This window comes from Oryx dammah, unplaced genomic scaffold (assembly GCF_014754425.2).
Source record: "Oryx dammah isolate SB20612 unplaced genomic scaffold, SCBI_Odam_1.1 HiC_scaffold_5, whole genome shotgun sequence".
NCBI classification, from domain to species: domain Eukaryota; kingdom Metazoa; phylum Chordata; class Mammalia; order Artiodactyla; family Bovidae; genus Oryx; species Oryx dammah.
Genome location: NW_024070189.1, coordinates 15,878,989 through 15,901,651, shown reverse-complemented (window position 1 = coordinate 15,901,651; position 22,663 = coordinate 15,878,989). Strand labels below are relative to the sequence as shown.

Below are 22,663 nucleotides of genomic sequence, written 5' to 3'. Positions count from 1 at the left end.
AGGTCTCTCGCACTGCAGGCAGACTCTTTACCATCCTGAGCCACTAGGGAAGCCCTTAAAGGAAGTAACTGTGCTTCAGTTTGTCAAGGTCTAGAGGGTCGGACATGACTGAGCGACTTCACTTTCACTTTTCACTTTCATTTGTTGGAGAAGGAAATGGCAACCCACTCCAGTGCTCTTGCCTGGAGAATCCCAGGGACGGGGGAGCCTGGTGGGCTGCCGTCTATGGGGACGCACAGAGTCGGACACGACTGAAGCGACTTAGCAGCAGCAGAGTGCATAGCAGATCCACATCCCTTGGAATCATCCAAATCACAGGTTCAAGAATCACCCTCCCACTTGAACAAAGCTCTTTCTTCAAAATGACTCTATACAGCACTTTCTACCTTTATTTTTAGCACGTTAGACAGCCCTGGAGTCATTGAGAGAAAATGAGCAGAGAGAGCTGACAGGACAAGCCTACTGACGCTTCAGTTCAGTTCAGTTGCTCAGTCATGTCCAACTCTTTGAGACCCCATGGACTGCGGCACGCCAGGGGTCCATGTCCATCACCTCCCAGAGTTTATTCAAACTTCTGTCCATTGAGTCGGTGATGCCACTGACGCTACTGCTGGTGCAAATCACAAAGACTGTCCTGACAGCTGCTACAAGGAGGTAATTAAGCCTCTGTATTTATCTCCTGAGCAAAGGAATTCCCACAGTTTTATTTCCTTAAACAGTGATAGCCAGTAGTGACATTTATCTTCTGTATATATTTACTCTCTCCCCAACTAAGGGGGAAAGTCTCTGGAGGGTGGGGGCCTGGGTCCCCAGAATCTAGAACAGAGCCCTGTGAGTGTAGCAAATAATCAGCAACCACCATCCACTGAGAAGGAGAATCAGAGGAAGCTTCTATTTCATATCACACTCTCTGGTAATAGAATCTTACTTCTCAGTGGTTCAGTCCCAAAGGAGAGTCTCCAAGCAAGGGAGACTTCCAGAAAACAGCACCCAATATTAACCCTGGTCATGACCCAGTTAGGGCTCTAACTGTACACCAGCCTCTTCAGGAAATGCTGCAGGGCACGACTGACTTCTTATTTCTGGGCACGTCTGCACTTCTCCCCTAGGAGGCCAGTCTAGAGCTTTTTCCTTTTAAGAATCAATCTATGTCCCCTGCAGGGTTCTGAAATAAATAAATAAACAAGGTCATGGCTGAACATTCAGAGATGAGAGTTTTTACTTTTTGTAGTGCTATTAGGCCATCTTATTTCCTGAGCCTTATCACTGAGTCTTCCCTTTATCCCAAGGGTAATAATTGAGGGCTCTGGAAACCATGGACTGGAAATTATGGACCTCCTTGCTCGAAGGTGAAGTATGTATACCACTGTGTTTCTCTATGAAGAGAAGGCCACAACTTACAGTAGCTTTTTGGAAAGGTTTTATGATCCCCAAACACGATGAGAATTAATGTTAAATTCCTTTGTTGTTTAATAGTGCTAACTTGACTCCAGTAAAATGCTACATAAAGAACAACAACAACAACAAGAAAGAAACCATATTTCATTTTTCCATTATGACAGGTAAAGAATATGCAAGTTCTTGATACTCTTGAGTTGGGTATGGCTTGTATAATTGAAAGTTTTTAGTAGATGCCATTTCTTATGCCAGACGGCAGAAATGCTTGGGTGCTCGGGGAAGCCCATGTTGCCGGGGGTGGGTCATGACAGTGGTTGGCTGGCAACATCAAAGAACAGACTGGGAGGCCTGACTTGGGTGGGGCTTAGTCCAGTTTCTGAGCACTCACACTTGTGGACATGCTGGATCCATATCCTAAGCTTTCAGAGTGGCAGGCCGGCTGCCTTATGCTGCCGTGTCAGCTTTGATTCAACTTTGAAAGACAACAGTCTTGCTAAGGAAGTCTTAGATTTCTTTTCTTTTCCTATGCTAACATTCTCTATATAATAAGTGGTGAATTTTTACATACTGTAAACCTTCCTTCCTGCTTAGGCACTACTGCCAATCTGTTTCACAAATGTGGATATTGGCTATATGTGACAATATTGATCTTAAAAAGTATATAGGAAACCAAAACTTAAATCTCCTTCACAGTGTTCAATAAGCAATCTTCCCAATTGCCCCATGATTATGTTAACAAATACAGACTTTGAAATGAACACTTCCTCACAGAACTGCTTTCCAAAGTCCATGCTTTCCCCACTCGGACATCAAGGAAGAAATTGGAAGCTCATAAAAACTATGTTCTCCATAAATTACAGCTGGAGCACCTGGGTCACCAGGTTTCCTCTCATTTTCATCCCTGCCTCGGCTCTGAGACGTGCCATCAAACAGAATCTCTCCCCTGAGTACTGACAGGAGCAGGTCAGACTGCATTTCCTCCTGTTTACCTTCCAATAGCACTCAATTAAAATAAGGAAAAGTGAAATATTGTCTTTTTCCAGAGGGGAAAATATTTCCATCCACTTGCTGTTTCTATTTATTATAGACATTTTTAAAATACCATTATCTAATAGTAGAGAAAGGTAGTCCCAACACACTTCTCTGCTGCTGCTAAGTCGCTTCAGTTGTGTCCGACTCTTAGCGACCCCAGGGACTGCAGCCCACCAGGCTCCTCCAGGGAGCCATTGGATTTTCCAGGCAGGAGTACTGGAGTGCGATGCCATTGCCTTCAATGCACTTCTCTACCACTTTACAAAACAACTCTGAGAGCCATGTGGCCTCACACACAGCAGCAAAGCAAAGACCCACGTCAAGAACTTTCCCGAAGGTGGTTCTTCTCTTCATGGCCAAGCATCCAGGCTCTTAACACTGCTTCAAAACTTAAAGTCCAAAATCTCCACATGGGCAAAAGACCCTGTATGACCCAGCCCCTGCCAACCACTCCAGACCCATCCTCCCTTGCTTTCCTCTTACTAACCAAATTCTAACTGCCCACACAATCTTCCTCTAAGCTCCTCCTGCTGTGGTTTCCTCTGCCTATAACTATCCACCACCTCCCTTATTTCCTCTCCTCAGGAACCTGGCCAACTTCTGTTCGTTCTTTGCATTTCATCCGACTCTATGTCACTTCTTCAGGAAAGTCTTCCTGCCTCTCTCCTTCCTGCATCCTGCATGATTAGGTTGGGACCTCTTCCAATTCATTCTTGTAGATCAATGTATCTCTATACTCCTCTGAATGTGTTATCACAACTGCAATTGATAATTATGTGTGTATTTTTTTAACTTAATGAAAGTTTCTCCTACTAGATCATAAGATCTATAAGAACTGATCTTTCATTGAGGTATTAAAAGATACTATGTCTACCACAGTAAATATTTTATAAATATGTGAGGAAGGGAGAAAGAAAAAGAGGAGGGATGAGTTACCAAATTCACAGGTATTGGATTGGGAGGAGACCTTTCAGCAACACATGTATATTTGGGGCTGGTTCATTACCTAGGAACATTCTAACCAGATCTTTCCCCTGTTCCAAAACACCTGGAAAGAACTGCATGACAAGCAGATGGAGCAGCTCTTCGGGGTTGAGGAAAACCATGGAACATGGCAATTAGAGATCTGGAGCCAGTCGCTTAGGGACAAAATCCCAGCTCTGCCACTCACCACTTGTGCGATCTCAAGCAACTCCCCACTCTCCCTGGGCCTCCACTGATCCATCTATAAAACATGAGACTAAGCATTCGTGTTCCTTCCTGTCACAAAGATTATGAAGTAACATCTGTGAAACAGTAACAGGCACAAGACTAAGATTTTACTGCTGCTATTGTCATTAATCAAGAAACATTAAAAGTTTTCTCAGTTTCACTGGATGTACCATAAGGCAAGAACTATCTTGCCTTTTCCTTATTTAAGGCATGCATCCCACTAGGTAGATTCACAAATGACTAGATGCTCTGAGAACAATTTGTTTTCCTGTCCAGAGATCCTAACACTTAGACCAGCTACAGGATGCACAGCTTTATTTTCACAGGAGTTTAACAACATGATTGAAGTCAAGAGACACGTACAGAACGCACAAGATCTGAAATTTTTCACTTATGAGCTCTTGGAACTGAGCCTGCAAATAAACCAACCAATGCCTACTCTTTGTATCTTTTTAGATTCTTTTCTCCGACTAATAACTGGCACATCCCTCTAGCTGTCCCTCCAAAGCAATACTGAGATTTGACTCATTGATAGGACCGTTGCTGAAGGAATGGCAGACTCAACCACGAATCACTGGTCTGGGCATGTCCTGTACCTGGCACTAGGGCTGTGATGTGGCCTGACGACTGGTAGAGCAGTGGGTACCCTGGAAACTACAACCCTGGCAGAAATCAGCTGCCTGTTAACCAGCTCTGCCATTTAATAAGCGTGGACAGAATCAGGACTGCAGGCAAATTTCTTAAACATCCTCTCAGAATTTCCCATACATAAAACACAAATACACCATATGCCTACTTCACAAACAATGCCGTCATAAAGAATCTGCCTGCCAACACAGGAGACACAAGAGACTCAGCTTCGATTCAAGATGGGAAGATCCCCTGGAGAAGGAAATGGCAACCCACTCCAGTATTCTTGCCTGGAACAGAGGAGCCTGGCAGGCTACAGTCCATGGGGTCACAAAGAGTTGGACACGACTAAGCAGCTGAGAGTGAGCACACACATAGCATACACCTTTACATATTTATATAGTTATATAAATAATATAAATAATTGCATATATAACAATATATTCTGTCAAAACCGCTGTGAGTTTTAAAATGAAATAATGCACGTAGTCTGTAACGTTTAGCTGACACTGTGCAAAGAATGTCCAGCAGAGAGATCCACTTTGTCTCCTTCTGCTACTCCCATGCTGTTCATGAAATAATAGCAGTAATGACAGAAATGAAATGAAGCTCTAGAATATAGAAAATACATAATTATAAGGGTCTTGTAAATTATGTTCCTCAGGATAATATCAATAACAGAAGTAACAATGATTTAGAGTGGGGACCCTGCTGAGGAAGAATTTTTTCAAGTAGGACCAACATTTAAAAGTTCCCATGAAATTAAAAGACGCTTACTCCTTGGAAGGAAAATTATGACCAACCTAGATAGCATATTCAAAAGCAGAGACATTACTTTGCCAAGAAAGGTCTGTCTAGTCAAGGCTATGGTTTTTCCAGTGGTCATGTATGGATGTGAGAGTTGGATGGTGAAGAAAGCTGAGCACTGAAGAATTGATGCTTTTGAACTGTGGTGTTGGAGGAGACTCTTGAGAGTACCTTGGACTGCAAGATCCAACCAGTCCATCCTGAAGGAGATCAGTCCTGAGTGTTCATTGGAAGGACTGATGTTGAAGCTGAAACTCCAATACTTTGGCCACCTCATGAGAAGAGTTGGCTCATTGGCAAAGACCCTAATGCTGGGAAGGATTGGGGGCAGGAGGAGAAAGGGATGACAGAGGATGACATGGCTGGATGGTATCACCGACTCAATGGACGTGGGTTTGGGTAGACTCCAGGAGTTGGTGATGGATAGGAAGGCCTGGCGTGCTGCGATTCATGGGGTCACAAAGAGTTAGACATGACTAAGTGACTGAACTGAACTGAACTGAGAAATACCTTTCTCTAGCAATCAAAGAGGTCTTAGAGGGCTTCCCACCAGTAAGAAGGAAGTGATAGATCAGGATTATGCCTTACACTAATGTAATCTGTCACACTAAATTTGTCTTCTTACCTTCATTGGTTATGAGAAATTAGAAAAATGGGTAGGAAACAGCAGATGCAACGGAGAGCTGTAATGTCAGTACTGAGATGAGGAGGAAGATGAGGCTTTAACACTTCATTCCCAACTTCCACTTGGAGCTGTTTTCCTAAACTAGACTTCTCAGGCATGTGTGCGTGCTACATCACTTCAGTCATTTCTGTCTCTTTGTGATCCCATGGACTGTGGCCCACCAGGCTCCTCGGTCCATGGGCTTCTCCAGGCACAGATACTGGAGTGGGCCTGCCTCTCTTATCTCCTGGATTCCCAGGTAGGTTCTTTACCTTTAGTGCCACCACAAACAGCATTCCTTTGCAGGGCTTAAGGGCCAGGTGACTTGAATCCAAATTATACTGATGTGTGACTGTGGACAAGTCACTTAATCTCTGGTGATGCAGTTTATTTGTCCAGAAAACACAAATGATAATAAACTTACTTTGGAAAGTATTGTAGTAAACAAATAAGTTAACACATAAAGAGCACTTAGAACAGTGCCCAAACATAACAAATGCTCTGTATGTTGTTCTTAATACCAGTTATAAAGTGTCAAACAAACCCAAAGAAAAAGAGATCAGATCTGTGGTTACCAGAGAGGGCAGGGAGGACGGGGAAATGGATGAAGGCAGTCAAAAGGTACAAACTTCCAGTTTAAGATAAACAAGTACTGCTGCTGCTGCTGCTGCTAAGTCGCTTCAGTCGTGTCCGACTCTGTGTGACCCCATAGACGGCAGCCCACCAGGCTCCCCCGTCCCTGGGATTCTCCAGGCAAGAACACTGGAGTGGGTTGCCATTTCCTTCCTTCTCCAATGCATGAAAGTGAAAAGTGAAAGGGAAGTCGCTCAGTCGTGTCTGACTCAGCAACCCCATGGACTGCAGCCCACCAGGCTCCTCCGTCCATGAGATGTTCCAGGCAAAAGTCCTGGAGTGGGGTGCCATCGCCCTCTCCAAAACAAGTACTAAGCATGGAATAGGCAACATGATAAATACAATTCACACTGCGGCACAGTATATCTGAAAGTTGTGACAACGTTAAACCCTAGGAGTTCTCTTCTTAAGAAATTGTTTTAATTTCTTTTTTAAAATTAATTATTTTAATTGGAGGTTAATTACTTTACAATATTGTGGTGGTTTTTGCCATACACTGACATGAGTCAGCCATGGGTGTACATGTGCCCCCCATCCTGAACCCCCCTCCCACCTCCCTCCCCAGCCCATCCCTCAGGGTTGTCCCAGTGCACTGGCCTTGAGTGCCCTGTTTCACGCATGAACTTGGACTGGTCGTCTTTCACATATGGTGATATTCATGTTTCAGTGCTGTTCTATCAAATCATTTCCACCCTCACCTTCTCCCACAGAGTCCAAAAGTCTGTTCTCTATATCTGTGTCTCTTTTGTTTTCTCACATATAGGGTCATCATTACCATCTTTCCAAATTCCATATATATGTGTTAATATACTGTACTGGTATTTGTCTTTCTGATTGATTGACTTCACTGTATAATGAGATGATGGATGTTCATTAAACTTATGATGATTACTTCATGGCATACCTAAATCATCATGCTGTACAACTTAAACTTATACAGTGTTATACGTCAATTATACCTCAATTAAACTGGAAGAAAAATAAAACAAAATAAAATAATAAAATAGGGGTAAGAGGCCCTGGGAACTGGTTGGCCTCAGGTCAAAAGTGAGACGGTACAATTTAGCCAAGAGAGCCCAGCTCAGGGTGGCCATAGGAGGCCACCGTCACCATGTTCAGGGTCACATGGTGCAACTTCCGAAGGCAGAATGTGCATTGCGATTTAACAAAAATTTAATTCAAAGGCAGGGGAGCAAAGGTCAAGCCCTATCACAATAGATACTACCAAAAAAAGGTCACAGACGCTCACACGAAACAAGCCCACACAAACCTAGTGCAAAGTTCCAGCCTCCAATACAAACACAATTTGTGTAGCTGCTTGAAACTCAAGTTAGACCTCAACTCCTAGAAAGAAAAAAAAAAACAACTAGATTTTAAAATATGGACCAGGCACTTAAAAAATACACCACTCAAAATGCCATCCAGATATAATTAAGAGGATTATGTTATAAAAAGAGTCATTGAGAATCATTAGCAACATTAACAAAAAATAAAATATCCTTTAAGCAGTCAACACAAACAAAGCTCTGCTGTCCCAGATCCATCTGTTCCTAATTTAATTATTCTCCAACTCTCTTTTTCAGGTGATTTCAAAAAATGAGCTTTCTGTGATTACGAGAATACATCTTTACGACCCTAAAGGTTACCATTCTTCTCTAATTAAAAGATGAACTGTATCAATAAAGTAGCTCACCAAGTTGCTGCCCCCATTTTTTTTTTTTTAATCTATGAGGATCACTTTGTGAGAATAAAGCCAAGCCAAGCTTGAAAATACTAATGATAAATCTTAGGTATTGTGAGGTCTAGGTTTCAAAAGATTAAGGAAATAATTCAGTGACCTCTCTTCCATGGTGGCTGTAAATAAGATGGATACTTACAGAAGAAAGATTATTCTATCGAAGAAAAGGCATTCCTTATACAATTAAGTTCAATAGAAGATTACTCATCCCCTTTGTAGAACACCAGGCGTGTGTCTGACTCTTAAGACCCCAAGGACTGTAGCCTGCCAGGCTCCTCTGTCCGTGGGATTTTCCAGGCAGAAATACCGAAGTGTGTTGCCATTCCCTTCTCTAGGGGGTCTTCCTGACCCAGGGATCAAACCAGAGTCTCCTGCTTGGCAGGTGGATTCCTTACCACTGAACCACCTGAGAAGCCCAGTAAACCACAACTGTCTGCTAGTTGTCCTTTTTTTTCCTTTGGTTGAGCTGGTTATTGTACACCTGCTGCTGTGTCGCTTCAGTCGTGTCCGACTCTGTGCGACCCCACAGACGGCAGCCCACCAGGCTCCCCCGTCCCTGGGATTCTCCAGGCAAGAACACTGGAGTGGGTTGCCATTTCCTTCTCCAATGCATGAAAGTGAAAAGTGAAAGTGAAGTCGCTCAGTCGTGTCCGACTCTTCGAGACCCCATGGACTGCAGCCTACCAGACTCCTCCATCCATGGGATTTTCCAGGCAAGAGTACTGGAGTGGGGTGCCATTGCCTTTTCCATTGTACACCTACTCATGCTAAATGAATTTAGACCATTTATAAAGACTATGTTATCACTGAACCTTAGTATCAACAGATTAACTTCAGTGGAAGAATTTTAGAGTTCCTCTGCTTATCTTTGACTCCAGGGGGAAATACAATGTATGTGAAAGAATAGATACGTGTATAAACCATACTAGGTGAAGGCATATGTAGGTATGTGTGTGTGTGTACACAACATATGTCAAAGTAACACAAAATATAAAAAAAAATTATAGGAACCAATCATTTAAACTTCACTGTGGAAAAAAAATATTATTTAAAAAAATGCTCGACTTTATTTTCTATGCTCAGTTCCCAGAAGGACAAGTGAAATAGCTGAAAGGCAAATAGCAGGAGGGCAGTGAATGAAGAGACAAGACCCAAATAATATACCACCTGGTTGGTTCTGTAACAGAGATACACAGATGCAAGATATACAAAGACCCATGCACAGCAAAGTCCATACAGATCTTCCTCATATTCTAGCATCTACCCAAGGAGAAAAATGCTGGAGCTGGAGGAAATGAAAATGTCAGGTAGAAAGGAATAGATTAAGAAAATTTTACAAACCCCAATTTTCCTTGAAAAGAGGCAGAGGGAGTGGGGCATCTCGGAAACTGACGATGTGGTTCTCCCTCCCATCTTTGCTTGTTCACCTCATTCTCACTCAGCTGACTCCCTGTGAGCAGGGCAGGAAGTCAAAAAAGCAGCAGCCTGAGGAGATCCAACCAGTCCATCCTAAAGCAAATCAGTCCTGAATATTCATGGGAAGGACTGACGCTGAAACTCCAATACTTTGGCCACCTGACGCGAAGAGCTGACTCACTGCAAAAGACCCTGATGCTGGGAAAGATTGAAGGCAGGAGGAGAAGGGGATGACAGAGGATGAGATGGTTGGATGGCATCACCGACTCAAGGGACATGAGTTTGAGTAAGCTCTAGGAGTTGGCGATGGACAGGGAGGCCTGACGTGCTGCAGTCCATGGGGCTGCAGAGTCGGACACAACTAAGCCACTGAACTGAACTGAGGCTAATGTAAATGCAAGCTACCTAGGGGCCAAAGGGAGCAGAGAGGTACTGGGGGGATGGCCAAAGTGCTGAAATCAGTGTTGGTTTGCTTGAAACCACTGAGTTGACATAGCACATACTCGAGGCCAGTGAGAACCAGGAGAGGTCCCAGCCTCAGGAGGACCCCATCCCTGCCCCTCACCTCCAGCGTCCTTTTGAAAGTTGAGGGAGGCATAGAAAGGAGAGGGAGGCGCAGTTCATGACTGCCCTCAGAGACAGCGGGGCACACAGATCTAGTGTTCCCACCTCCAGGGAGCTTTGGCAACAGCTTTTTAACGACACAGAACTCGTCTCCAAAATCTATTTCAATTGCAAAAGAGATTTTGGAAAACACTCAGACTTCTAGTTTGGTGTGGAAAATATCATTCAAAAACAGCTATAGAAATGTTGAATTTTTCTTTTATCAAAAGCTATTTTACATTTCAATAAAAGAGCAGGAGTCAAATATGGCTTAAATGTCCAGATAGAATATTGTTTCTATGCTGAGAGAATATCAAGTTGCAATTTTCAGAAACTGACCATGTATTCACGCCTGGGTCAACTTTGTGTCCGACAGAGAATGCACATCACAGCATTTGATGCCTTAAGACAGAAAAATGCCAACAGAGCCCTTCAATTCCAAACCCTTGCATTATATATTTCCCCAAATATTTAATCACTTTTACATCCGGCACCATAAAAATCTGTGTAACAAAAATATGTAGGGGGTTTTTGTTTTATCTGTTTTTTTTTTTTAACACAAACGTATGTCTTGTCCTTTCTTTTGTTTCATTAACACTCACTGCTTTCAGTACCTAATACTGCAGAGAAAATAACTATTTTACTCAAGAAGAATCCAAAATAACTATCAAGAATTTGAGCTTTTACATTGAAAAGAATGAAATAATGCCATTTGCAGCAACATGGATGGGCCTAGAGTTTATAACAGTAAGTGAAGTTAAGCCAGAAAGACAAATAACATATCACTTATATGTGGAATCTAAAATATGACACAAGTAAACTTATCTATGAAACAGAAAAAGACTCACAGAGATAGAGAACAGGCTTGCAGTTGCCAAGGAAGAGGGGGGATGGATTGAAAGATGTTAGCAGAAGCAATCTGGTATATATAGAATGGATAAACAGCAAGGTCCTACTGTATACCACAGGAAATAATATTCAATATCCTGTGATAAATCATAATTGAAAATATGAAAAAGAACATACATATAACTGAATCCGTTTTACAGCAGAAATTAACACAACATTATAAATCAGTTCAGTTCAGTTGCTCAGTCATGTCCGACTCTTTGGGACCCAATGGACTGCAGCACGCTAGGCCTCCCTGTCCATTTTTAAAAACTGCAATTTAAAAAAAATGTTTTTAAAGACCGAGTTATTACAGTAAATAAGTGACAACTGGGCACCCAAGGGCCCAGCACCCTCAACCATGTTGCATACATGCAAATTCAGAATCCAACCTTCCCTCTCCCTCCCAAAGGAAAATACCTTTTAGTAAAAGCATTTTGAACCAGAACCAGGAAAAATCAAAAACGTAAGGAAGGAATGTGCTGTGATTTATTCCTTTCACTCTACCTTTTCCCGAAGGTCCAGACGCATCACTGGTCTTAAAATCTGTCCATGTCCCCCTCCCCAGGGTCAGTCACCTGCTAACTTCAGGCTCTAACGGACTGTCCTGGCCTCCAACTTCATCCTTGCAAGACTCAAGTCTCCCTGTTCAAATGCCTCTGGGCCCCTAGATACACTCGCTCCTCAACCCTCAGAGTTCCCACACCTTCATTTGCACCTTCATTTCCCAATATCCCCTCCTCCAAACACCCTAGGCTCCAGTCCCACTACTGACACCCCATTTCCTGAATTCATAGGGCACATGTTTGCCTGGGAGCACCCTCAAATCACTGCCACCCAGCCTGTTCCTTACTTGCATCCACACCCACACCATCTCTTCTGCAGACACTACCATTTCCCTGCTTTCTGGGCCCAGCCCCACCACTCGTGTCTTTAAGGACTGCATCCATCAGTTAACCCATCTTCTCCTTTAACTTCAACCTCTCCCTCTTTATCTCCATTGGAAGCAAAACCAACAGCCTGACCACAATCCCCTCCCAGCACAGTCCTTGTGCTCTCAGCACCACTTTCTTTTACCCCTGGGAAGAACCAAACTGCTTGACCTGCCTCCCTGTCCCCCCTCCTCTTTCCACACACCCCTCCACCTGTTGCATTCCATCTTCCATCCCACCACTTCTGATGCTGCTATTCTGTGAAATGTTATCGATACCCACTGTAACCAGGTAACATTCTCCTGGCACTAGGAAGGGAGAGGCAAAGTCAAACATGAACTCTCTGAGTCAGAAGTTCAAGCTGATAGCTAAATTCAGCCCAGAGATATATTTTATTTGATCTAAAAAAAAATGAACTATTTGCCAAAAATGCGAGATTCTGCAGATATCACACAAAAATCTGGATTATTTTGGCTTCTGTTAAAGAACTGAGAAACTCTGGCTGCACTGCTTCTTTCACTAAATGATAATGATCAGCTGGAGGGAGAAGTAGCTGCACCTGGAATGGAGCCCTTGGCTCCTTCCTTCACTCACTGCCTGCCCCAGCAAACCTCCTTTGCTCATTTACTTTGATGGCCCCTGTGAGTAATGGAGTTTGAACACATGCTCTAGATCACTGCTGTCTGATAAAATAAAAATGTGTCACACACACAGCTGAAAATTTTCCAGCAGCCACACTTTTTAGATGAAAAGAAATGGGTAAAATTAACTTTAATAATATATTTTATTTAATCCAATATATCCACGTTACTATTTTCAACACGCAAGTGATATAAGAAATTAGTAGTAAGATATTTTACCTCCTTTTCTTTGAGCTGAGGCTTCAAAAATCTGGTGTGCACATTACACTTTCCACACATCTCAACATGAACTAGCCACTTCTCCAGTGCTCAGTAGCCAAGTGTCTCTGCCATATGGTTCAGCGCAGCTCCAGATGCTTAGTTTCTGTGGTTGGTATTGTTTAGTCGCTAAGCTGTGTCTGACTCTTTTGCAACCCCATGGACTGTAGCCCACCAGGCTCCTCCATCCATAGGATTTCCCAGGCAAGAATACTGGACTTGGTTGCCATTTCCTTCTCCAGGGGATCTTCCCAAACCAGGGACTGAACCCACATCTCCTGCATTGCAGGTGGATTTTTACCACTGAGCCACTGGGAAAGCCCCAGATGCTTAGTGGTTAGTTACAAAAATTGCCTTGCAATCAGAAATAGAGAAAATGTTAAGGAGAAAGAGAAAACAAGCAGAGCTAAGGAAAAGGGGGGATGATGTCAAGGAGCAGGCAGGGTGAGAGTTAGAAAACAGAAGAGTAAGCAGGGACACAGAGACAAAGAATGAACAGCCCTGGTTCAGTCCTCCAAGGGAAGAAACACCCCTGATAGGCAAAAGCTGTTGACAGGCAATGCTGATGTTCTGAAGGAGGCTTTGGTGTTCTAAAAATATGCTGAACATCAGACAGGTGGTCACTATGAAAAGCAACTGGCAGACCGTCTGAACCCCAGTTCACACACTTAGCACCTCAAGAGGCAGCAGAATGAGCCAGCCTAATGAGGGTCGGATTCTTGATCAAGACAGGATTTTTAATCTAGTTAAAGTGAATGGAGCTGAGGAGAAGTACAATGAAGCAGGCAGCAAAGCGATCTTGAGCTAACATCCAAGGGGAGGTCAAGACTCAGAGATCATGAGGCAGGACATGTCAACAGGCATCAGTGATCCAGACATGGGGGTGTAATTTTAGAGGCCAGACACAGAGACTGGGGCACAAAACAGATAGCTGGGGTCAGAGACCAGCAGCAAGAAACACATCCCCGAGCCAGAGACCTCAGAAGCAGACATCACTCCCCCTTCCCCACGTGAGCTCACTACGGTGGTCAAATGCTCCCCTGTGCCCTCAGATATGAACCAGATTTAAAGCACAGGCTGAGAAAAGCCAGTTCAGCAGCTGAGAGAAGAGGGGAATGTCAGATGTTTGCCAGGCATAAAAGGACTTGGAAACAAGAAGGCAAGAAGAACATCTTTCTACAACCATAAAGTGATTTTGAAACTTCTCCAAGAGAGCTTATCTCTGAACAGCTCCAGCCCATCCACTCATCCCTTCATTAATTCAGCAACAGTTTAAAACGGTAATAAATGGTAATGGTATAAATAACTTTATAAAACGGTAATCCATTTCACAATGTTGATTCCATAGGTCCACTGTCCTAAGGCTTGCCAAATTCTACTCCAGCAGTGCAAAATAAGGTGAGATTGCTAATACTGAAGGGGCCTCTCTAAATAAAATCCGTAGGATTAGGAGGCTTGCCTTGATCCTAAAATGTCCAGAGTCCCATCTATCATGTGCCATAATTTTCCAGATTGGCTAGGTCCAAAGAGAATGGGAAATAAGGCTGATGCAAAATATCTCAAAAGAGATTTCATAGGAAAATTGTTCTCTCAAGAACATGTGAGACTTCTAAATCTCATTATAATGAAAATGAAGTTTTCATGTTGCTTGCATTCAGACTAATATTGAACATGAATATTTGGAGACACTGGGGAAATTGTGGCCTGCTATTTTGCTGGAAAAAAAATTCTAAGAAACTGGTATACATTGGAAAGTGAAAGTGAAAGTGAAGTCACTCAGTCGGGTCCAACTCTTTGCGACCTGTGGACTGTAGCCCACCAAGCTCCTCCGTCCATGGGATTCTCCAGGCAAGAATACTGGAGTAGGTTGCCATTTCCTTTTCCAGGGGATATTCCTGACCCAGGGATCAAACCCAGGTCTTCCACATTGCAGGCAGACGCTTTAACCTCTGTACCACCAGGGAAGCCCCCAGTATACATTGGAGGGGAAAATATATTTGCATACATTCTTGAATTGTTAAGATTTAGTAATTACTTTTCACACCTGATTTATAAAAAAACAATGTAAACCAGAAAAAAAGGTCGATAATGACAAAGACATCACGATAGCACATAAAGCTCACCATGCAGGCAAAAATACAATAGGTTCAATGGTAGCAAAAAAAATCCACAAATAAAGACAGTACAGTTTATTTGACAAGTGAAAAAAATGACTTCAGGAAGAGTGCCTCATGCTTTTCAATAATTAACTTTATAGGAAGATAAAGTGAAAGTGAAGTTGATCAGTCGCGTCCTACTCTTTGCGACCCCATGGACACCAGGCTCCTCTGTCCATGGGATTTTCTAGGCAAGAGTACTGGAGTGGGTTGCCATTTCCTTCTCCAGGGAACCTTCCGACCCAGGGATCGAACCCAGGTCTCCCACATTGTAGACAGACGCTTTACCATCTGAGCCACCAGGGAAGTCAAGCTTATCATAAATAGGTATGCTTTGCATTGTATTTTCATGGAAACAAGCAAGATTACCTAAAGCAAGTTAAAACAGCATCTATTTCATTCACAAAAAACAACCCCCTCCCCCAAAAAAGCAAGTATTCAAACAATGGCCCTCAGATATCAAGAAAAGGTTTTATTTAGGATGCTTGGTTTATTGAGGCAGGGAAATATATAGTTTTTAGTAAGTTTTCCAGGAAAATTAATAAGTCAAAGCAAAAAATTTCACATTTCAAAAAATTAATTTTTGCTACTCTATAACAGATGTCTGCTACAAAGCTGTAAATAACTATGATTTAACTTAAAAATCCATTACCCTAACTTCTGAATCTGCAGATTCTGTCAACACGTCCAATGTTATCTACACATACTCTTTACTCGTCATCAGTCTAGAGTTGGCAAACATTTTGATAATTGATATAAGTGAAAAAATCATACTACATGTTTCCTTGTGCTGAATATATATTATTAACCTTTAATTTTGTGAAATCATCCCCTATTTCCAAATGATGGAGCAACAGAAAACAAGAGGGAATATTTGTCCTATTTTCCTTATGAACCTGTTACTTCTACTTTATCCCTCAAAGTATTTATTCACTTTTTCATGATAGGGTGCACATATTTGCCAGAAGTTATATAAGATTTTTTTCATTACTATTTAAAGAAGCTGTGATGTCACCAGTTCTGCCTGGGTTAATTTTAGGCTACTTTTGCCACCACTGCAAGGAAAATAGTTTACATCAAAGGACCAGCAAAGCCCCTGTTGATTTTTTTCAGCACCCATTTACTTGCAATGGTGGCAGCGGCAACACTTTAATAAACCATCCAAAAATAATAACAGCACACAACTGCTAGTCTTTATTGAGACAGGTTTCAAGCCCATCTCAATTAACATATACCTGATAACACTTGCATTTATAAATACAAGACCCATGTGTGTATGTGTGTGTTAGTCACTCAGACGTGTCAGACTCTTTGCAAGCCCCATGCGCTGTAGCCTGCCAGGCTCCTCTGTCCATGGGATTCTCTAAGCAAGAACACTGGAGTGGATAGGATTCCTTTCTCCAGGGGATCTTCCCAACCCAGGGGTCAAACCCTGGTCTCCTCCATTGTAGGCAGATTCTTCAGCGTCTGAGCCATCGCGGAAGTCCACAAGATCCATAGCTCTACACAAATTCACCAGATACACCTGATATTGAAGGTTACAGGAAACACTTCCGCTCCAGAGAAAAACTATCATTCCATCTAGCCCTTTCTCTGGAATCACTTGATGATGCCAATATTTTTCAAGAATGCAATCACACATTGAACTGTACATCCTGCTCCAAAATGTCCTGAGATCTCACCCTCACTCTTTTACTTTGAAAAAGCTTTGGACAAGTTTCTAACACTCCTTCTAGGAGCTTATTTTTTAGATCATTTGGGGGATTTTAGTAGTTTTAATTATTTACATTACTTTTTAAAATTTGTGCCTTTACCAACTCTGCTGCTGCTAAGTCACTTCAATCGTGTCCAACTCTGTGTGACCCCATAGATGGCAGCCCACCAGGCTCGCTCCCCCGTCCCTGGGATTCTCCAAGCAAGAACACTGGAGATGGTTGCCATTTCCTTCTAAGTTATGCTATTTTAAGTAAGATTAAAGACACCTGAAAAATAGATAGCAAAAATTACACAAATCACATTTTTTAAACTTTTTGATACAGACTTTCTTTAAAAGATCAGATAATTAATAAAGCCAGATTTACTTCATGTCTAGACTTACTCTTAGAAAGTACCTTCCAATTTTTATTGGAGCTTTCCTATGTAATTTAGAAACGTTATCACAAGGAACGGGTATTCTTCCTACTGTGTTTTGAAACATTCCTATCCTGAAACATTTCATACCCTGAATATTTTACTCTTTTTTTTTCAAAATAATTTTTACTTCTCTATGAAAGCAATTTTAACAAAATGAATTTGAAAAAAAAATAAAGGATTAGCATTCATAAACACTGCAAACTTTTGTTAAAACACTTAAAAAATGCAGCATATTCATGCCTCACTGTTTAACGGACTTTCTGATTCCAGCGAAGTATAATTTTAGTAACTCATCAAGACAGAATACATAAAATTGGCACATTTTTGATATGCACACAAATTGAGAACGCATCTTTCCCAACTGTGTTGCAGAAAATGAAATGCATCTGGTATGACAATATGGCCCAGCACGTGAACTAGAATCAGTGGGAAGAAAGGGGTTTCTTTTTTCTTTTTTTTTCAAAGCAGAACCTTTTAAATAATGCACATGCGCCAATAGCAAGGCATTATTAAGTCTGCTAAACTGTTTCAAAGGTATATTTGACTTAAACACACACACACACACATACACACACAAGCAAGTGGGCTGGCAGGGGCAAAGGAGGTAGACTGGTTTGTTCAGTTGTAATGATTATACAGCAGGGACTTCCAAATCTCTTTCCCAAGCAGTCCAAAATGATTTTTTTGCGTTTGCACTGTATCTCCACCCAGTCTCAGCGTATGCGCACATATGCTGTTGGGGCCTCGTGCTGGGCTGGCGGGTGGAGAGGTGGGGAGAGTGTTGAAGAACATGGCTAATGCCAGGAGCAAGCAGAGAACAAGAGAAAATTTGAGTAACCTGCTTTCTTTTGCAATGAATTTTCTTTTTTTAGAGAAGGGGCTTTTTCCCTAGGCAATCTGAAGATGGATTTAAGGCTTTTAGCATCTTGTCTTTTATGTGTTCCCATCTGTGCTTATGAACTGTGAATAAAACTGAAATCTGCATGTGCGACAAGCTCCCTCCCCATGCCCAAGTGTCTTCAGTGAGGAGGTGCAGGGAGAAAAAGGAAAGATCCCTAAGTCGGGCTGGAAGCCTGGGAGGGCGCTGCAGAGTTACACCTACTCCTGGACACCTTAAGGAGTCCTCTTCCAGCTCCAGGTTCCAGCTCCATTACTTCCTTCTCTCTAGAGGGGTGAGCCAGGTTCCTAGAGTTGGGCAAAGAGGCATTTAGGAGACAGGAATCCTCTCTGTGCATTAGTGAAAGAAAGCTGCTAAAAACTGGATGTGGGACTCGTAACAGAAAACTGTCCACTTCTCAGGGCACAAGGCTTCATAAGCAGCAGATGCAGTGAATCAACAAGCCTCAGGGCCTATCTTCCTGCCCACACTCCACCTATCACCTACTCTTTGAAAGATGGTTTGGCCTTTGTATTTTTCCTATGACTTCACTGACATTCTGGTTCTTTATAATGAAAAGCTTCTTTAGAACTATAAATGGTATAATCAATAATGTCATTTGTAAATGTGATATAAAAGATATGCAACGATGCATTACAGAGAACAAAGAACAAATTAATTCAGCTAATCAATCACAGAACAGATTCTAGGAAACTGGAATGTATTAACAGGCAAACTTACAAGTATTAATCAACAGCACTGAAGTTATCTCAGAGACATACAAAGTTCTAAAAGTGGTCAAGCGTAGCTGTCATGATGGAAAAACATTTTAGAGAATGACAAAACTTCTTTCTGTCATATGTTAACGATGTGACCTTGGAAAGATTCTTTAATTTCTTTGAGCATTGATTTCCTAGGAAATCAAGAAAGATTCTTTAATTTCTTTGAGCATTGATTTCCTAGGAAATCAAGCAAGAACTTCTATCATGTAGGGCAGTTGTGAGGATTATATCATGCAAGTACCCAGAATTTTATGAAGACACAGGTAATAATGTTTGCTTCATATTCTCTCAAATAGGTTTTTTGGTCTTTTGTATAGAATGTTCATATTTAAATAGCAGTATTTTTCAAATAAAGGTTGATAGCACCTGAAAACATTTTGATAAAAATGAATATAGGGATTAATTCTGAATTCCTTTCTATTGCTATGAAAATATCTTGGTTCATTGAACTGCAAAATTACTTAGTAAGTTAACACTTGCAGGAATATGGTGTCTTTTTAAATGTTTTGATCATAAAAGTTAATAAAAACAAATGTAAACAAGTATCCCAGCTCTAAAATTCATATACATTAGGATCATGTACATACTCAAAAATAAATAATTTTAAAATACATAGTATTCATCTACACTGAATTTAAAGCATCTTTGTAAAATCACCTCATTTTGGAACCAGAATTAGGAGTTCTATTCAATTCTCTTTCAAGACAAAAAGGAAAAGTAGGTTCATATAGGCTTTTTGTCATTACTATCTCTGTCTCCTCCTCTGAGAATAACTGGAACCTTGTTCTAAACCATCAGGTGTTTTCTAGAGCATCAGTAACATCAGATTATTGCAAGCAATTGTATTTGTGAAACAACAAAACATACTAGTGTTCTGGTTGACTTTCTGATTACACTAATACATTAGCCAATAAACTGTAAAAACTTTCAACAAAGTCCATCTATTCCCATATCTTACCCTTCAACGCATGGCCTTATGTTTTTTTGTAACCCAACTTCTAATCTAATTAAAGTTTTACTGTATATATCACTAACCTAACTAATCAGAGTCAAGATAATGAGAATCAATATAAGATGTATTGGAATAAAAAAGTTCTTTAGGTCCCTGGCAGAATGCAACTTTCAAAATACTTGCTAGCATGACCACGATTTGATAAACATTTACAAAAGAACACCGCCTCTACAAAACCCTACAAAACCGAGGGAGTAAAAGCCACAGCTCAGTGGAACATTTTACAGATTTTTACTTGACTATTGCCTGATCGAAGAGTCAACATGGTGTACAAAGCAGCCTAAGTTGAACGCAACTACTTTAGATGACTATAAAACAGAAAAAGCCTGGCAAAACCAATACAGTATTGTAAAGTAAAATAAAGTAAAAAAAAGAAAAAAGAAAAAGCCATAGGAACATCCGTGTGACTAACTCGGAAGAGACAAGCTGTCCACTTGTTAGACAGCGATCCACTCGCAGCAGGAAGTTTTGAGAAGGGAGGGTGGGAAGATGAAGACTTTTGCGCTTAAAGAGTTTCCTCCGAATTCACCATTTGAAGAAAATGTTTGCAGTGATTACTGAGATCAAAAAACTTGACCCTTGCCTCCTAACTATTGAATATAATTATATATGTCAATAAATGGTTCATTTAAAAAAAAAAAAAAAAGAGTTTCCCCAAGACATGACCTCACGTTTGCCATGAATTCGCCTCTTGGCATTTCTACTTTCACCTGAAAGTGTGTTGGGCGTGCTTACTTTTCCTTGGACAAGATGAGACTTAGCTAGACAGTCCTTTTAGGGGCTCTCCGAAAAAGTACGCATTTTATGTCTAACCTTATTCCTCTCCTATTGTGCTGTGCTTAGTCGCTCAGTCGTGTCCAACTCTTTGCGACCCCATGGACTGTGGCCCGCCAGGCTCCTCTGTCCATGCGATTTCCCAAGCAACAGTGTTGGAGTGGGTTGCCATTTCCTTCCCCAGGGTCCTCTCCTACTGGGCTACCATTAATACGTCCACTTTCATCAGCAGCTGAGAAAGCGACCCAAACAAGCTTCTAGCAATAGGTGTTCTTTCCGTCCAAAGTCAAGCCAGAGGGCAAGTCAGAACTTTTCCCTCTCTCTGATCTGCAGCACCCCTACCCGGCCCCTCCCGGCCACTCCCGAGGTCCCGATTGCCCACCGCTGGAGGCGTGGCCCCGCGCGCCCCGGCTCCGGCCGCGCCCACCTGTCACTCACCCCGCTGCTGCCGCGCTCCGGGCCCTTCTCTGGGGTCCGCGACTCCGCCGGGCTCTGGGCTGGCTCAGCGCGAGGCGGCAGCGGCGGCGGCTCCAACAGCTGCTCCAGGCAGGCGGTGCCCGGCAGCGAGGAACTCTTCTGATGGCACAAGTGCGCCGCGGTGTCCCGACGCAGCGCGCCCTCATCCCGGGCGCGGTCCCCCCTCGGGGGCGGCTGGGGCGAGGAGGACAGCGAGGATGAGGCGGAGGACGAAGAGGGAGCCGAGTCTGGGGAGCGTCCGCCGGGAGGAGTCGCTCCAGCGGCGGCGGCGGCCCCCGGCCCCTTCCCCACGGGAAGCAGATGCCCGCGGATCCGGCGGCGCAGCGTGGACCCCGGCTCGGCCCGGCCGGTGCCGCCGGGCTCCAGAGGCTCCGGCGACGAGCAGCACAGGTTGGGCTGCGAGGAGGAGAAGACGCGGTCCAGCACTTGCTTCCGCTTCTTGAAGCCGCTCCACCGGCTGCCCGCGCCACCCAAGCCGGCCGGGGCATCCCGCCGGCCCCCGGGGGGCGGCGGGGAGGGCGACGGGGTGGCCGCAGTGCGGCGCTCAGGGGCCCCCGCGCGCGCGGCCCCGCCGCCCTTGCTCTTGCCCACCCCCAGCTGCAGGTTCTTCCAGAGCCGGGCCTGAAACGAGGACGCCGCCGCCGCCGCCGCCGGCTCGGGCGAGCCCGCCGCGGCTGCCCGGGGCTCCATCCTCCACCCCGCGCTCCTCCTCTCCCCTCCTCCTCCTCCTCCTTCTCCGCCCTCTCGGGCTGCGCCTCCTCCCGGAGCCCCGCGGCGGCGGCGGCGGCGGACGCAGCAGCACCAGCCGGGAGTGACCGGCGGCTTCGGGCCAGCGCGGGGCCAAGCCGCCCTCGCCGCCGAGGTTCTCCCGCCGCGGGACTCCGGCGGCACCGCCGCCGCCTCCTCGCGCACCGGCGGGGGTGGGCTGTCGCTACGGCCAGATCGCGGCCGCCGCAAAGTTTGTGGTTCCGAGCGCCGGGGCTCCAGGCCACTGGAGTCCCCCTTCCGCCCGCCCCTAGGCCGCGCCCTGGCCCCCTCTCCTCGCCGGCTCCGGACTCGCGGAGCGAAGCGCGCTCGGCCGTGCGCTCCCAGCCGTCGCGCCAGGGGACCCCGCAGCCGACGCCCTCCGGGCAGCACCTGTCAGCGGCGGGGGCGGCTGCCTCGGAACGGGGCGCGCGGGCGACTCACGCGACAGGGAGTCCTCGGCACGCCCGGGACCGTCCTCCAGCTCGCGAGTGGGAGGGCGAGCGAGGCGAGAGCCGGGCGGAGTTGGTTAGGGGCCCGAGCCAGCTTGCTCCTCGGGAGCCGGCCACGGTTAGGTACCCACGCAGCTAGCTCTGGGCCGGCAGCAAGACGCGCCCTCCGACCATCTCGGTCCGTTCGATGAAGCGAGCCAGGGTGGAAATCATGCGCCTTCCCTGGGTCCTGCGGAGCAGCCAGTGTCCACACCGAGAGGCGAACCCGCCCGAGTCCTGAGGCTGAACGCCGCTGCCTCCGCCCCGCTGCGCGCCCTGGGTCCAGGACCAGAGTTTGATTTCTTCTGCCTTGACTTCATCCCCATCCTCCCCTCCCCGCTCTTTGCTTGTGCCCTTAGTTTCTC

General features: G+C 44.3%; 1 protein-coding gene across 3 annotated transcripts in view; it reads right to left on the bottom strand.

Annotated features, from left to right (window-relative positions):
* MCTP1 (multiple C2 and transmembrane domain containing 1) overlaps positions 1-21,753 on the bottom strand; it is a 565,543-nt gene extending 543,790 nt beyond the window's left edge. For all 3 annotated transcript variants that reach the window (XM_040241502.1, XM_040241504.1, XM_040241505.1), the window contains exon 1: positions 21,025-21,753. In XM_040241502.1, coding sequence (XP_040097436.1) covers positions 21,025-21,753 — 729 coding nt within the window. The remainder of the gene's footprint in view (positions 1-21,024) is intronic.
* Positions 21,754-22,663: the final 910 nt, after the last annotated feature.